At 36.9% G+C, this 17,363-nt stretch overlaps 1 protein-coding gene across 8 annotated transcripts in view; it reads left to right on the top strand.

Moving 5' to 3' along the window:
- Positions 1 to 17,363, top strand: part of ACER3 (alkaline ceramidase 3) — a 163,800-nt gene that overhangs the window by 49,697 nt on the left and 96,740 nt on the right. For 6 of the 8 annotated variants that reach the window (XM_064576889.1, XM_054512143.2, XM_045894484.3 and 3 more), the window contains one exon: positions 2,940 to 3,050. The exons of 1 other annotated variant lie outside the window; for it this stretch is intronic. In XM_064576889.1, coding sequence (XP_064432959.1) covers positions 2,940 to 3,050 — 111 coding nt within the window. Of the gene's footprint in view, positions 1 to 2,939; positions 3,051 to 10,093; positions 10,169 to 17,363 lie in introns of those variants that run through there. One more of the 8 variants, XM_045894488.2, reaches the window with a different exon arrangement.

The raw sequence follows: 17,363 nt of genomic DNA, 5'->3' as shown, positions 1-17,363 counted from the left end.
AAAAAGTAATTACAACACAGAGATACAGAAAAAGCTCTCTGTCCTGGCGCCTGGGTGGCTCAGATGGTTAAGCATCTGCCTTCAGCTCAGGTCATGATCCCAGGGTCCTGGGATGGAGCCCCACATCGGGCTCCTGGCTCAGCGGGAAGCCTGCTTCTCCCTCTCCCTCTGCCTCTCTCCCTGCTCATGCTCTCTCTCTCTTTCTCTCTCTATATCTCTGTGTCTCAAATGAGTAAATAAAATCTTTAAAAAAAAAAAAGAAAGAAAGAAAGCTCTCTGTCTCCCCCTACAATTCCCTAAATTTACATTAGAAAGGAGAGCCTATAACAGGAGGAGAGCTATTAAGAGAGACTTCCCTTTACCTTCATAACTGATCTGCATAATAGGGCACCCTTGTTTTTCCAAACAACTCCTTTCACTTTCTTGCTGGTGGTCTTTCTCCCCTTTGTGTTCTCTGACTGTACCCCTCTCCTTTGATCATGTAAGCTTCATGTTGCCTCATTGTCTTTGGAAATTCATGTCTGTGTGGATTCCCCATACATATAACTGTTAAATTTGATTTTCTTCTATAAATTTGTCCCATGTGAATTTGATTTTTTTTTTTTAAAGATTTTATTTATTTATTTGAGAGAGAGAGAATGAGAGAGAGCACATGAGAAGGGGGAGGGTCAGAGGGAGAAGCAGACTCCCTGCCGAGCAGGGAGCCTGATGCTGGACTCGATCCAGGGACTCCAGGATCATGACCTGAGCCGAAGGCAGTTGCTTAACCAACTGAGCCACCCAGGCGCCCTTTTTTTTTTTTTTTTTTTTTTTTTTAATGAGAGAGAGCATGAGTATGGGGAGGGTCAAAGGGAGAGGGAGAGAGAAAGAATCTTTTTTTTTTTCTAAGATGTTATTTATTTATTTGACAGAGAGAGACACAGCGAGAGAGGGAACACAAGCAGGGGGAGTGGGAGAGGGAGAAGCAGGCTTCCCCCGGAGTAGGGAGCCTGATGTGGGGCTCAATCCCAGGACCCTGGGATCATGACCTGAGCCAAAGGCAGACGCCCAACCAACTGAGCCAGCCACGTGCCCTGAGAGAAAGAATCTTAAGCGGACTCTGTGCTGAGCATGGAGCCCTACACAGGGCTTGATCCCATGACCCTGAGATCATGACCTGAGTGGAAATCAAGAGTTGGATTCTTAACTGACTGAGCCACCTAGGCGCCCCTGTCAATTTGATTCTAAGTCCACTTAGGAGGACCATAGGGCAGAGGAAGGTCTTCCTCCCCAACATGGGCTTAGATTCCCAGTGTCCCCTCAGAGACCAAGATGGCTTTAGCTATTGGGTCCACATTTCCTATAGCAGAAAAGGGGAAGCAGAGACAAGAAGGGTGTAACCTCTCTTTTTCTTGAAAGTATCATGGCAGACTTCCATTTATCTTGAACTCCAAGTCTCATGGCCATTCCAAGCTGCAAAGAGCCTTGGAAATGTAATTTTCTTAGCTAAGTAGCAATGTATTCAGGTTAAACATTGGGATTCTTTTATTAAGAAAAAAGGGAGAGTGATATTGGGAAGGCAAATAGCCCCCAAAAATAAAGGAGAGAAAAGAACATGTCATTTAATTGCCACAGACTTGTGAATTTTTGTTTTTGTTTGGTTATTCATTTGTAACTTCATTTTGTTGTGGTTGGAGGAGGTATTTTTTATGTTATCTATCTTTTTAAGTGTGTTGAGAACTTATAGTCTAACATATAGTCTGTCCAAATGTTCCATTTGTGTTTGAGAAGAATGTATATGCTATATGGTAGAGTGTTCTGTATATGTCCATTAATTGATACTTGTGTTGAAAATCCTGTGTTGAAAATCATTCATTTGGAATTTTGAATGTTTTGTGCTACTTTATTCTACCCAGAATCTATTTATAAAATAGTTTATCCATTTCTTTCCCCATTTTACTACTTATTTCTGCTTTTGGGTGTTTATTATTTCTTTGCTTTTCATGTTTGAGGTTTGTTTTTGTTTTTGTAAAGAGAGGAACAAAAATCAGATGAAGATCCCTTGCTAGAAAAAAGAAATTAAAAATATTACCACAAAATGAAATTTCAAAAAGACATGCAAAATGCATACCCCAATTTGTTGCTATTTGATTCAACAGACAAAAGTAACAGTTCTGTATTTTATCTTGTCATTAGTGTATCCATGGACCGTTCTTTCAGTCTGAATGGCTACCTTCTCCAGCTCATTTTTTGCTCTATCTTTGACGTTCTTTTTGAGATACTTTTTCTTTTTATCTTTAGAATTACCTTAAAGGGCACCTGGGTGGCTCAGTTGGTTAAGCATCAGCCTTCAACTCAGGTCATGATTCCGGGGTCCTGGGATCGATCCCTGCATTGGGCTCCCTGATTCTCCCTCTGCCTCTCTAGCTCCCCCTGCTTGTTCCAATCTCTCATGCTTTCTCTCTCTGTCAGATAAATAAAATCTTAAAAAAAAAATTTTTTTTTTCTTTAGTGGATGTTCTGATTGAAAAATCTTTAGTTTTGGGACACCTGCATGGCTCAGTTAGTTAATCGTCTGCCTTCAGCTCGAGTCATGATCCCAGGGTCCTGGGATCGAGTGCTGCATCGGCCTCCTTGCTCAGTTGGGAGTCTGCTTCTCTCTCTGCCTGCCGCTCCCCCCCCATTTGTGCTTGCTCATTCTCTCTCTCTCTCTCTGACAAATAAATAAAATCTTCAAAAAAAAATCTTAGTTTCACTTGTCAGAAGTTATCTTTATTTTAATTGGATCGTTTTACAGAATTTTTTTTTTGAGTAGGGAATTATTTTCCTTTAGCACCTTGTAAATATGTTTCCACCATCTTTCTCGGAAGTCACCTATTTAAATTAAGGGCCAAATTCATGTTTTTTATTTTAAGTGGTATTGACTAATATAATTATTTTCTTGTGTTCTTCTCCTATAGGGAATACAGTGAGTAACCTGATTATGATTATACCTCCAATTTTTGGTGCAATTCAGAGTGTTAGAGATGGACTGGAAAAGCGGTACATTGCTTCTTACTTAGCACTCACAGGTATGTGTAACACTTCATCTAAAAATGATGTACAGTATTCGGATGGGTTATTTTTCTCATTCATACCTAAAATTGGTTCTTAATTTTGTGTTGTTTATTACACAACTTGAACATATTCTGAAACTTCTGATTTAAAACTCCAGTAAATTGAACTACATTTTGAATACAGTTTTTTAAAATTCAGTATTTCAAGCATACAGAAAAGAATAGAGATAATATAACAAATATACCCGTGTGTCTTACCACTCAGCTTTGTCAGATGTTAGTGTTTTGCAATATATGTTTCAGATTTTTTTCTTTTTTAAGGAAATAAACTACTATGGATAAAATTGAAGTTACCTTTGTATTCCTGCCTGATTTTATTCCCCTCATCCTCCTAGAGTTAACTTCTATACTTAATTTGATTATAATTTTCTCAGGTGTTTTTGTATTTATACTACATATATATGTATACTTAAAAGTATATATAATATGGTTTGCATATTTTCAAACTTTTTTAAAGGATATTGTACTGTAACGTTTTGTAACTTACTCATATTTCTCTACCTTGTCTGTGGGGCAGGGACTGTGTCTTGGTTATCTTTGTATCCCTATTGACTGGCAATTTAGTGGTCTTCAGTAAGTGTTGGATGGATGGGTAAATGAACTTTACGAGAGCATAAGATGGGAAATTCTCTCTGTCATGTTCTTGCATTTTAACAAGAAAAATAACAAAGGTGATTCTAGTTTATTTCTTTTCTATATAACCTTCTAAACACAATTTCTTGTTTTAGCCCAAAGTATTATTTATATATAGGTAGAAAGGACTTTTTTTTTTTTTAAGATTTTTCATTTATTTATTTGACAGAGAGAGAGACGGCGAGAGAGGGAACACAAGCAGGGGGAGTGGGAGAGGGAGAAGCAGGCCTCCCGCTAAGCAGGGAGTCCAATGCGGGGCTTGATCCCAGGACGTTGGGATCATGACCTGAGCCAAAGGCAGATGCATAAATGACTGAGCCACCCAGGCGCCCTAGAAAGGACTTTTAATTACTACCAATCAATAAGCTATAATGTGTCATATCAGATGCTGTAATGTGTCATATCAGATTCTACCGTAATTAATCATTAGATATGAGAGACTTCAATTTTGGAGTCCATTTTTCATATCCATGACGTTTTAAGAAAGTTATTTGTTTTAAGAAAGTTACTTCAAAAGGAAGACTTGTCTACAAACTTATCTCTTTGCCTTATTACCTGGGATTTTTTTTAAAGATTTATTTATTTTTGGAGACAGAGTGTAGGCGGGTAGGGGCAGAGGGAGAGAGATTCTAATGCAGACTCCATGCTGAGCATCATGACCTGAGCCAAAACCAAGAGTTGGAGGCTTAACCGACTGCACCACCTAGGTGCCCGTATTTCCAGGGATGTTTTAAGAATGTTTATGAAATACTGACAAATCACAATCAGTAATAACAATAAGAATAAAATGATTTAAGGGACTTCCTGGTTGCCCTAGGATAATAGTGTCCTCCTAAATTAGAATTTGTCCTCTTATCCTCCCAGAAAACCATACAGATTAAGAAAGAAAATACATAGTACCACACTTATTCAATACTTTCAGCCTTACTGTGAGAGAAAAAATACTATGAACTTCAAATCATTTTTAAATAAGTAAAAACACCAATTTCCAACAGAACTATCTTTGATGTTTTAGAGTTGGGGAAGTTTGAAAAACTGCATGAAAAAGAGGAAAGGGGTTGAGAACCTAAGTCTGAAAAAAAAAATAAAGCTTCACATTAAACGCAAAATTTCTGAAAGCAGTCTAAGATCTGGTAGATTACAGTACTGGCTAGAGGTAAAGGACTTAAAAGTGTGTAAGACCTAAGGTGGCATTTTTGGAAAGGTACCCCTTCTGGGAAAGACATAAATAGAAAGGGGGTGGGACTGGGGTGCCTGGGTGACTCAGTTGGTTAAGCATCTGACTCTTGATTTTGGCTCAGGTCATGATCTCAGGGTCCTGGGATTTGAGCCCTGCGTCAGGCTCTCTGCTGAATGTGGAGCCTGTTTGGGATTCTCTCTCTCCTTCTCTCTTTCTAAAAAAAAAGAAAAAGTATTTAAAAAAAGAAAGGGGGAGGGACCTTTTGGAGAGGTCAGTGAAGGGGAAGAAGGAAGCTAGAGGGAGGAATTAAGATCCTGTGGAAACAAAGGAACTGTAAAACTTATCAGACCCTTCTCCCTTCACTCCCTCTATCACCCAAGTAAGTAAGTATATATGAAAAAGGGCACTGAACCTCACTATTCTGACAGAAGGGGGCAGTCTTGAGCTAGGAAATTTTAAGCCCCCCAAAGTCTTTACTCCTGCAAAATGGACCATATAAAATTACTGTAAAAAGAAAACAAAATGAAAATCAAAGTTTTTTGGCTCATGGGCATCCTTCCCTGACAACTAGTTACAAAGCGGAAGGAAACTGTAGCATAAAACTCCTAGCTAAATTAACTAACCTCAAAGAAATTAATCAAAATTTAGAAACAAATAACACCCCCTTCTTCTAAAAGAAATAGAATTGATTCAACTTAGGAAAGATATTGAGGCTGAATTACAATATGTTGAATATTTAATAAGGGCTACTTAAGAAGGCAGAGAAATAAGCAAAAGAATGAAAATGAGATTAAAAAAAGGGCCAGAGAGAAAGTGATTGAAATGGAAGAGAGGCAGAGAAGACCTCATAAACATATAATTGGAGTCCCTGGAGAAGACAAAACAGTGGGGGCGCCTGGGTGGCTCAGTTGTTAAGCATCTGCCTTCAGCTCAGGTCATGAGCTCAGGGTCCTGGGATTGAGCCCCATAGAGCCCCATATCGGGCTCCCTGCTCAGCAGGAAGCCTGCTTCTCCCTCTCCCACTCTCCCTGCTTGTGTTCCCTCTCTCGCTGTCTCTCTCTCTCTCTCTGGTCAAATGAATAAATAAAATCTTAAAAAAAAAAACAGTGAAACAGAACTTACATTTAAAATTATAATTCAAAAAACTTTTTAGAAATGAAAGAAGAAAGAAATGAATCTGTATTGAAAGGTCCATTTTTGCCTCTTAAAACTGACTTGGAATAGTTAACTCTGAAATATAGCCTTGTAAAACTACTGGATTTTAAAAACGAAAAAAAAATTCTTAAAGCTCTAATGAAAAAGGCCCAGTTACTGACTAGGGCAAGTAAATTAGACCAGCATTTGACCTCATCAGCAAAACACAGAAGGGCACCAGTGGAACAGCAGTTTTAGTGTCAGCCACAGATTTTCTATTCTAATCAAGTTGTTTTTCAGCTATCTAGGTTCTAGAAAGACAGTTTTAAACATGCAGGTCTCACTGACTATTATATACATGACTCCTTCCTCATGAATCTGTGAACACTGTACTAATTTAGTTGCTACTAGCCACATGTGGCAATTTAAATTTAAATTAATTAAAATTAAATAAAATGTAAAATTCAATTCCTCTGTCACACTAGCCACATTTCAACTGCTCAGTCCTCATATGTGGCTTGTAGCTACCCGATTGGGCAATGCAGATATAGAACATGTCCATCATCACAGAAAGTTCTGCTGACTACATTATACTAGAGAATGATGTTCATCCAACTAAGACAAGACTGGGAAAACTTTGGCAAAATGTCAGATGATGAGCCTTTAATATATTTAACTATAGATCTAAGGCTAATACAGGTGGGATAGGGTTGAAGGATAATATATGGACACATTATATGGTGTAATAAGTAGAAAGAATGAAGTTTTTTTAAATGAGTGAAGGAAAGGGCAAAGTAGAATAAGTTCATTGACTGTTGCCTAGGTGATAAGTTGAGTACTAAAGAATATGATTTAAAAGTAACAAATTGGAGGGTGCCTTGGTGGCTCAGTCGTTAAGTGTCTGCCTTCGGCTCAGATCATGATCCCAGGGTTCTGGGATCGAGTCCCACATCGGGCTCCCTGCTCGGCAGGAAGCCTGCTTCTCCCTCTCCCACTCCCCCTCTTGTGTTCCTGCTCTCGCTATCTCTCTCTCTGTCAAATAAATAAATAAAAAAAAATCTTAAAAAAAAAAATGTAACAAATTGGATTGTAAAAGGTCAAGTAAGAAAATAAAGGGGGACTCGGTACTACAAACCGCCTAAGTACAAAAGAAACCCTTAGAACAAAAAAATCGCCTTTTCTACATACCAAAGAAGTTTTTTAAAGAGCAAAAAAGACTTATCACTTAGAGAAATACATTAAATATAAAATAATATGTGTAACAATTATGGTAAGAAATATGATTGAGATTAAACACATCAGTCATATCAGTCAATACAAATGAGCTTAGCTGTCAAAAGAAACATTTTCAAATTTGCTTACTAAACAAAACCAAACTTTATGCTTTGTATAAAAGATACACCTAAAACAAAATGATTCAGAAAAATTAGAAATTATAAGAAAGTAGAGGTAGTGATCTTGATATCATATAAAGTAGAATTCCCATTAAAAAGCATTAAATGTGATATAATTCTAGAATGTTTATATTAACTATATTAATTAGAATGTTATATTGAATGTTTATAATTCTAGAAACCATGATTCACAATGAAAATATAACAGTTATGAATATCTCTAAACCAAATAATACAAATACCATTTTTATATAGCAGAAACTACAAAAGATATAAGGATAAACAAATATAGTAATAGAAGATTATCATATGCCACACTCAGTACAAGACAGCTGAAGTGAACAACAGAAAATCAACGATTTCTAAGACCTAACAACATAACCAGTAAAGTAAACCGCATGGTTTATGCTGACCTTCATACCCTGGTTATAGAACATGTACCCTCTTCTCAAGTGTGCAGAAAACATTCGTAAGAGCAAAAGAGTGAGTTCCATGAAGAAGAAATAATAAAATAATATCCTCTTGCCTCTTAAAACTGACTTGGAATAGTTAACTCTGGATCCATGCTAAAAATTAACAACAAATTCAAACCAGAAAAAGGTTCTTCCTTTTCAAAATTTTAAAATCTTCTGTTAACTCTTGATTGAAAGGGAAAATGTCAAGTGAAATTATAAAATCCTTAAAATAGAGTTGTAACAAAAATTTTGCCTATCAGATAAAGCAGCCATCAGAGGACAATCCATAGGCTTAAACACTTAATACTAAAAGATTAAAAAGTGAAATATATTTTTTAAAGACTTTATTTTTATTTTATTATTTTTTTTAATGTTTTATTTATTTGACAGAGAGAGACACAGCAAGAGAGGGAACACAAGCAGGGGGAGTGGGAGAGGGAGAAGCAGGCTTCCCTCCCAGCCGGGAGCCTGATGTGGGGCTTGATCCCAGGACCCTGGGACCATGACCTGAGCCGAAGGCAGACACTTAACAACTGAGCCACCCAGACACCTCTAAAGATTTTATTTATTTGAGAGAGAGAGAGAGCACAAGCAGAGGGAAGGGCAGAGGGAGAAGCAAACTCCCTGCTGAGCAGGAAGGCCGGAAAATGAGCCTGTGGGAGCCTGATGTGGTGCTGCATCCCAGGACCCGGGGATCAGGGCCCGAGCCTAAGGCAGACGCTTAATGAACTGAGCCACTCAGGTGCCTCCCAAAAAGTGAAATATTAATTAAGACCTCAAAAGGCAAGAAAAAAGGACCACAAAGTAAACCAAATGAAAGTTCAAGGGAGGAAATTATAAAGACATAAGCAGAAATTAACCAGAAGACAGAAAAACATAGTTCTAATTAATGCATCAAAACCCATTTTTTTCTTTAAAGAAAAAGTAGGCAACTAGCTAACTTACGAAAGGAAGCAAGCATAAACATACATAATAAATGATAAAGGGAAATATCCATTGAAACAAAGGAATTAAATTTTAAAACCTCTTTTTGGCTTTTTTGATGTATGTGTGAAACAATGTTGTCCAACAATAAACTGGAATTTTTATTTGCTGACTTGTTCTAAAATAAATAAATAAAAATAAAACCTCTATGTAAATACATTTAGAATTGGATAATTTACAAAGAAAATAGTTTACCAAAACTGACCCCAGGAAAGATAGAAAGCTTTGAACAGACCAACAATGTCTGTATAAAAAATAAAATAAGTTGTCAAGGAACTCCACAAAATAATACCATGCCCAGATAGTTTCACAGAGAGTTGTACTAAAACGTCACAAAGACCAGATAGTCCCAGTATTACATAAATTTTTTCAAAGCATGAATAACAAAGGAAAATTTTCCAAATTCTTTTTATGAAGCAAACAACAGTGTTACGTAAACTTGATAAAAGTGCCGTAAAAAAGGAAAATGAAGAACTAATATGAATATCAATGCAGAGATCATAAGTTATCAAACAAAAAGGAGTGAACTGCTGATGCATGTAACAAGGAAGAACCTCAGAAATACACCAAGTGAAAGAAACTAAAAGATATAAAAGAAAACAGATTATATGATTCTATTTATATGAAATTTCTAGAAAAGGCAAAATTATGGAGATAAGGAAATCATCAATTACATGGGGTTTAAGGTGGGACTGGATGTTGACTGCAGATGGTCATAAGGGAACTTCTTGGAGTGATGCAGTTATCACAAAAACTGGATTGTGGTGGTTGCACAACTTTTTAAATTTACTAAAACTCATAAAGTCATACATTGAGTGAATTTAATGGTATATCTCAATACTTGATTAAAAACTAAAAACCAGTGGACACAGGAAATGTAGGAATGTGCACACTGTGTGAGAGAGAATGAGAGACATTGAGTGTTTACATCTCAGGTGGGGCTGAAGGAAGAAAAGCAGTAGAGGAGAATATAGATACAGAAGACTTGAAATAAGCAATATTGTGTATAGAAGCTGTATCTCTTCTCTGGTGGGATATAGCTGTTTTTCCCATTGTACCTGACATTTAGGATCCAGGCAGCCACCCCCAATTGTTGAAGATTGATGAATCCTATTTGTCACCCTGAGTTAGGATTTTCTTTAACAGGGATCAATGTCTTATTAAGTGAATTCATTTGCATATTAATGACCAAAAGTCATTTTTTTTATGTTTATACAGATATGATGATTTGAGTAACTATTCCACATATTGTGGTAATCTGCTGTCTTCTGATATTCCTGTGAATATATGGAGGTACATATTTTCTAAATTACTTTTTCCTGTAACCTTTTTCCAACTGAAGAAGGTTTAGGGGTGATTAAGGGAGACAAAAAATACTGCACAATAGAGGCATCATAATGAAATTCTTGGGCCTCTTGTATCAGTATCTCTTCATGGAAGGCATCCTTATGAAATTTATTCTTTGAAAGTCAGAGAAAGCCCTTTAGCTCAATTTTTTAAAAATATTTCTTCCAGTTATAGCACTAATAAAGATTAATAAGTCCTTACTGAATTCCTTGGAACCAGAAATATTTCTGAATTCATATTGCTTTTGGATTTTAGAAAATTAATAGATTATAATAGATTTAGAAAATTCATAGATTGTAGAAAATTAGTAGATTGTAGACAGTATACCTACTAAGCCCACCAAGACTTGGGGCAGCACTCCATAGGTGAACTATTCATCTTGCTGCTTAACGTGAATATTTATACTAACTGGGCTAAATAATTATCATAAATAGTCTTATGTCCAATCAGGTCAGGTTTTACTGTCAAATCAGTTTGTGCCAAACTTAAAAAACAAAAGAACTTTTGGTTTGTTTTTTTTTTTCCCAGAAAACTTTATGTCATGTTAATTATTTTTTTAAATTTTATTTTATTATGTTATGTTAATCACCATACATTACATCATTAGTTTTTGATGTAGTGTTCCATGATTCATTGTTTGCATATAACACCCAGTGCTCCATTCAATACGTGCCCTCTTTAATACCCATCACCAGGCTAACCCATCCCCCCACCCCTCATCCCCTCTAGAACCCTCAGTTTGTTTCTCAGAGTCCATAGTCTCTCATGGTTCGCCTCCCTGTCCGATTTCCGCCCCCTTCATTTTTCCCTTCCTACTATCTTCTTTTTTTTTTTTTTTTAACATATAATGTATTATTTGTTTCAGAGGTACAGGTCTGTGATTCATCAGTCTTACACAATTCACAGTGCTCACCATAGCACATACCCTCCCCAATGTCTATCACCCAGCCACCCCATCCCTCCCACCCCCCACCACTCAAGATTTTATTATATTTATTTATTTGAGAGAGAGAGCACAAGAGGGGGTAGGGTCAGAGGGAGAAGCATACTCCCCGCCGAGCAGGAAGCCTGACGCAGGACTCAATCCCGGGACTCTGGGATCATGACCCGAGCCGAAGGCAATCGCCCAACCAATGGAGCCACCCAGGCGCCCCAAGAACTTTTGGTTTTAAAAGCTTTTTTTTAGTTATTAAATAAGATATTTAAATTTATTTAATTCTCTCTTTTCTTATTTTAAAAAGTAGTAGATAATAAATAGAATCTGGCCCCACATTAGGAAAATAATAGACCATGACAACTGGAGTTTACTCCCCAGAGTGCAGGATCATTCAAATTTAGGAGATCCATTAATACATACAATAAATACAATTTATTACAGTAGTAAATTCAAGAAGAAAAACCATGTGATTATCTTCATAAATGCTGGAAAAGCCTTTGTCAAAATTCAGTACCCATTTCTTTCTTTTTTTTTTTTTAAGATTTTATTTATTTATTTGACAGAGAGAGAGAGCACAAACAGGGAGAGTGGCAGGCAGAGGGAGAGAGAGAAGCAGGCTCCCTATTGAGCAGGGAGCCTGATGCGGGGCCAATCCCAGTACCTTGGGATCATGAACTGAGCTGAAGGCAGACGCTTAACTGACTGAGCTATCCAGGGGCCCCTCAGTACCCATTTCTGATTAAAAAGAAAACTCAAGAAATTAGGAATTGATGGATACTGTATTAACATGGTAATATAATATCTCAGTCCTAAAGCCAGCATTTTACTCAGTGTGGAAGTACTAGAAGCACTAGAGACATTAATCAGTGTATTTACCAGAGAAAATGATAAAGGACCTAAGAATTGGGAAAGGAAACTATCTTTGTTAATAGATACCATAGTATTCCTGAAAATTCTAGTCCAGAGAATCAATTATCAAGCTAACTCAATGCAACTATTTGGTGAGGTATCAGGTTTAAAATTGTAAAAAGCAATAACCTTCATACATACAAACAATATCCCATTAGATATAATAGTAAAGAAGACTCCATTTAAAATACCATCTCAAAAGATAAAATATCTAGGAATAAATTTAATAAGAAATATTTAGTGTCTCTGAAAAAAACTAGTAGAACACTTGATGACATGAAAATAAATCTGAAAAAATAAAATGTTGTTTCTGGATAGACAAAGATGTCCATTAGTCTAGGTTAATTTATTATTATTTTTAAAGATTTTATTTATTTATTTGACAGAGAGAGGGAGAGTACAAGCAGGGGGAGGAGTAGAGGGAGAGGGAGAAGCAGGCTCCTTGCTGAGCAGGAAGCCCGATGAGGGGCTCAATCCCAGGGCCCTGAGATCATGACCTGAGCCGAAGGCAGACACTTAAGCGACTGAGCCACCCCCGCACCCCCAGGTTAGTTTATTGAAATAAATAATACTAATAGAAAAACCAGTAAGTTGTTTTCATTAAGACAAGTGGATACTAAAGTTCATATGAAAATATAAACATGCAAAGATATCTTGGAAATCTTTAAAAAGGAAGAGCTATAAGGATAAACTAGTCCTCCTATGTTAAAGTATACTCTAAAACTTGCATTGGTAAAATAGTATATATAGTACTGGTATTCCAGTAGATAGTACATTGGAATTTTTTTTAAAAAAAGGCATAAGTAGGGGCGCCTATTAATATATTTTTATATATAGATAGTGGCTCAGTTGGTTGAGTGTCAGACTCCTGGTTTTGGCCCAGGTCAAGATCTCAGGGTCGTGAGATCGGGCCCCACGTAGGGTTCTGTGCTCAGCACAGAATCCTCCCTTTTCTTCCCCCCTTGCCCTCCCCCCGACTTGTGCTCTCTCTTGCTCTAAAGTAAATAAATAAATAAAATCTTTTAAAAAAATAAAAAGGCATAAATAGACCCAAGTCCATATTAGAGTTCAGTATATGATAAAGATTGTATCTCTAATCACTGGGAGAAAGAAGAATATTTTAATACATGGTATGAAGAATAGAATGGATGTATGTATACCTTATACATAGGAGTAAGTTCTAAGTTGATCAGAGACCTAATTACAAAAACTAAAATCTTGTAAGTACTAGAAGAAAATACATGTGAATTCTTCTATATCCAGAGTGTGGGGAAAGTTTTTATAACTGTGATTCAACATCCAGATGTAATAAAGGAAAATGTTGGCCAATTAAATAAAAACTTTGGCTTGGCAAAAAAACACCATAAGCGAGGTCCAAAGCAAAAGACCAAATGGTGAAAATATTTATGACGTACACTACAGGTAGAGGTTTAATATCCCTAACTTTTGTGCTTAACCAACTGAGCCACCCAGGCACCCTTCAGCATGACTTTTAAATATTGAGGATAAAAAGGACCAAAAATCTGATAGAAATAAGTTGTCAGAGACGGACAGAAAATTCTCCAAAAAATATATTAAAAATAGCCAACATATTTAAGAAAAGATACCTAGTTCACTCATAATAAAAGAAATGCAAACGAGAACTACACTATGTATTATTTCTCATTTGTCAGATTGGCAAAAAGTGAAATGCTTGACAACATATTCTTGGCAAGGCTGTGGTAGAAATCTGCACTCTTCACACATTGCTAGTGAGAGTACAAAATTTTTGTAGGTGAATTTGGCAATATCTTTAAAAAAAAATTTTTTTTTTTTTAAGATTTATTTGCGAGAGAGAGAATGAGAGACAGCATGAGAGGGAGGAGGGTCAGAGGGGGAAGCAGACTCCCTGCTGAGCAGGGACCCCCCCCCCAATGTGGGACTCGATCCCGGGACTCCAGGATCATGACCTGAGCTGAAGGCAGTCGCCTAACCAACTGAGCCACCCAGGTGCCCGAATTTGGCAATATCTAACAAAACTATATATGCAGTTACCCTTTGACTCAGCATTCACTTTTTTTTTTAAGATTTTATTATTTATTGGAAGAGAGAGAGAGAGCACAAGCGGGGTGAGGGCCAGAGGGAGAGGGAGAAGCAGACACCCCTGCCCTGAGCAGGGAGCCCAACTTGGGGCTCCATCCCAGGACTCTGGGATCATGACCCGAGCTGAAGGCAGCTGCTTAACCGACTGAGCCACCCAGGCGCCCCTCAGCATTTTCATTTTAAAGAATTTTCTGTGAAGATACATACCCAGTGATTCAAAATTAAATGGACACATGGATATTTATTACAAATTAAAATCCCATATAAGCTTTAAACATAAAACCCAGGGGCGCCTGGGTGGCTCAGTCATTAAGTGTCTGCCTTCGGCTCAGGTCATGATCCCAGGATCCTGGGATCGAGCCCCTCATCGGGCTCCCTGCTCAGCGGGAAGCCTGCTTCTCCCTCTCCCACTCCCCCTGCTTGTGTTCCCTCTCTCGCTATATCTGTCTCTGTCAAATAAATAAGTAAAATCTTTAAAAATAAATAAACATAAAACCATATATGCTTTAAAAGATGCAGAGTGTGAAAGTATAAATGTAAAAGGATACAGGAGGATTTAACACTTCTCAGAGTATACTTTTTTGTATTGTTTTTATTTTTGGAACCATATTATGATTTTACATACTCAAAAAATATAATTAGATCAGGCAGAACAGGAAGTAGTGGAAATTAGGGGGAGGGACCCTGGCTTTGAATACAAAGAAAAATAAATTGCAGAAGATAACATCTGATAAAGAATTGTTATCCAAAATACATAAAGAACTCTTTGTATACAAAATGTAAATATAAAATTCAACATTAAGAAAACAACTTGGTTAAAAAATGGACCAAGAACCTTAATAGACACCTCACCAAAGAAGATGTATAGATGGTAAATAATATGAAAAGATGCTCCACATCATATATCATCAGAAAAATGCAAATTAAAATAACAGTGAGATCCCACTATACATCTATTAGAATGGACAAAATCCAAATACTTTTGGGGATGTGGAGCAATACGAAATCTCATTCATTGCTGCTAGGAATGCAAAATGGAGCAGCCACGTTGGAAGACAGTTTGGTGGTTTCTTGCAAAAACTCAACATAATCTCACCATATGATTCAGCAGTGATGCTTTTTGTTATTTACCCAATAGAGTTGAAAAATTATGTCCACACAAAAATCACACAGATGTTTATACCAGCTTTATTTATAATGCCAATACTTGGAAGCAAACAAGAAGTCCTGTGGAGGTAAATGGATAAACTGTGGTATCTCCAGACAATGAAATATTGTTCAGTAAAAAGAAGTGAGCTATCAAAGTATGAAAAAACAAAGAGGAACCTAAAATGTCTATTAGTAAGTGAAAGAAGACAGTCTGAAAAGACTACATGCTGTATGATTCCAGCTCTATGATGTTCTGGAAAAGGCATATAGAGATAGTGAAAAGATCAGTAGAAAGATCAGGGCTGCCAGGAGTTTGGGGGAGGGAGAGATGAATAGGCAGAACACAGAGGTTTTTATTTTATTTATTTATTTATTTATTTTAGCACAGGTTTTTAGCACTGTGAAACTATTCTAGATTTCTATGATACTGTAATGGTGGGTACATGCCATTATAAATTTGTCCAAATCCATAGGATGTACAACACCAAGACTGAACTATAATGAAAACTGTGGACTTTGGGTGATAATGTTGTTTTATTGTAGATTTATCAGTTGTAACAAATGCACCTCTAGGGGAGGCTATGCATGTGGGTGAAGAGGGGTTATATGGGAAATATCTGTACCTTCTGCTCAATTTTGCTATGAAATGAAATCTTGTGTAAAAAGAAAAAGTTGTAATAATAATATAAAAAAGTACTATATACCCTTTATCAAATAGAAAACATAACCACAGAGGAGGAAAGTGAAAGTATTTATCCAATTAACTTTAAATGTTATTTTCATTATATGTCCCCAGTTTGAAAACAAAAGGATAGTCAATGAAATCTTGAACCTTACTTTACTAACTTTATTCACTTTTATTTATTTATTTACTGTTTATTATTGGTAGTGGTATGAGTATAGCAATTTTAAAGTTATTTTTATATTTTATATTTATATTTACATTCCTAATACATTATATCTTAATAAGGAAATGGTCCAGTGTCATCAGTCTTACACAATTCACAGTGCTCACCATAGTACATACCCTCTCCAATGTCCATCACCCAGCCACCCCATCCCTCCCACCCCACTCCACTCCAGCAACCCTCAGTTTGTTCCCTGAGATTAAGAGTCTCTTATGGTTCGTCTCCCTCTCTGGTTTCGTCTTGTTTCATTTTTCCCTTCCTTCCCCTAGGATCCACTGTCTTGTTTCTCAAATTCCTCATATCAATGAGATCATATAATAATTGTTTTTCTCGGGTTGACTTATTTTGCTTAGCATAATACCCTCCGGTTCCATCCATGTCATTGCAAATGTCAAGATTTCTTTTTTCCTTTTTTTGATGGCTGCATAATATTCCATTGTGTCTATATACCACATCTTTATCCATTCATCTGTTGATGGACATCTAGGCTCTTTCATAGTTGGGCTGTTGTGGACATTGCTGCATAAACATTGGGGTGCATGTGCCCCTTCGGATCACTACATTTGTATCTTTGGGGTAAATACCCAGTAGTGCAATTGCTGGGTCGTAGGGTAGCTCTATTTTCAACTTTTTGAGGAACCTCCATACCGTTTTCCAGAGTGGCTGCACCAACTTGCATTCCCACCAACAGAGTAGAAGGGTTCCCCTTTCTCCGCATCCCCACCAACATCTGTCATTTCCTGACTTGTTAATTTCAGCCATTCTGACTGGTGTGAGGTGGTATCTCATTGAGGTTTTGATTTGTATTTCCCTGATGCCGAGTGATGTTGAGCACTTTTTCACGTGTCTGTTGGCCATTTGGATGTTTTCTTTGCAGAAATGTCTGTTCATGTCTTCTGCCCATTTCTTGATTGGATTATTTGTTCTTTGGGTGTTGAGTTTGATAAGTTCTTTATAGATTTTGGATACTAGCCCTTTATCTGATATGTAATTTGCAAATATCTTCTCCCATTCTTGTTGTCTGTTGGTTTTGTTGACTGTTTCCTTTGCTGTGCAAAAGCTTTTTATCTTGATGAAGTCCCAATAGTTCATTTTTGCTCTTGCTTCCCTTGCCTTTGGCAATGTTTCTAGGAAGACATTGCTGCAGCTGAGGGCA

This window comes from Mirounga angustirostris, unplaced genomic scaffold, assembly GCF_029215605.1.
Source record: "Mirounga angustirostris isolate CCGP_5_RB_7025 unplaced genomic scaffold, mMirAng1.0.hap1 SCAF_13, whole genome shotgun sequence".
Taxonomy (NCBI): Eukaryota; Metazoa; Chordata; class Mammalia; order Carnivora; family Phocidae; genus Mirounga; species Mirounga angustirostris.
This window is presented reverse-complemented; position numbering and strand designations above follow the sequence as displayed.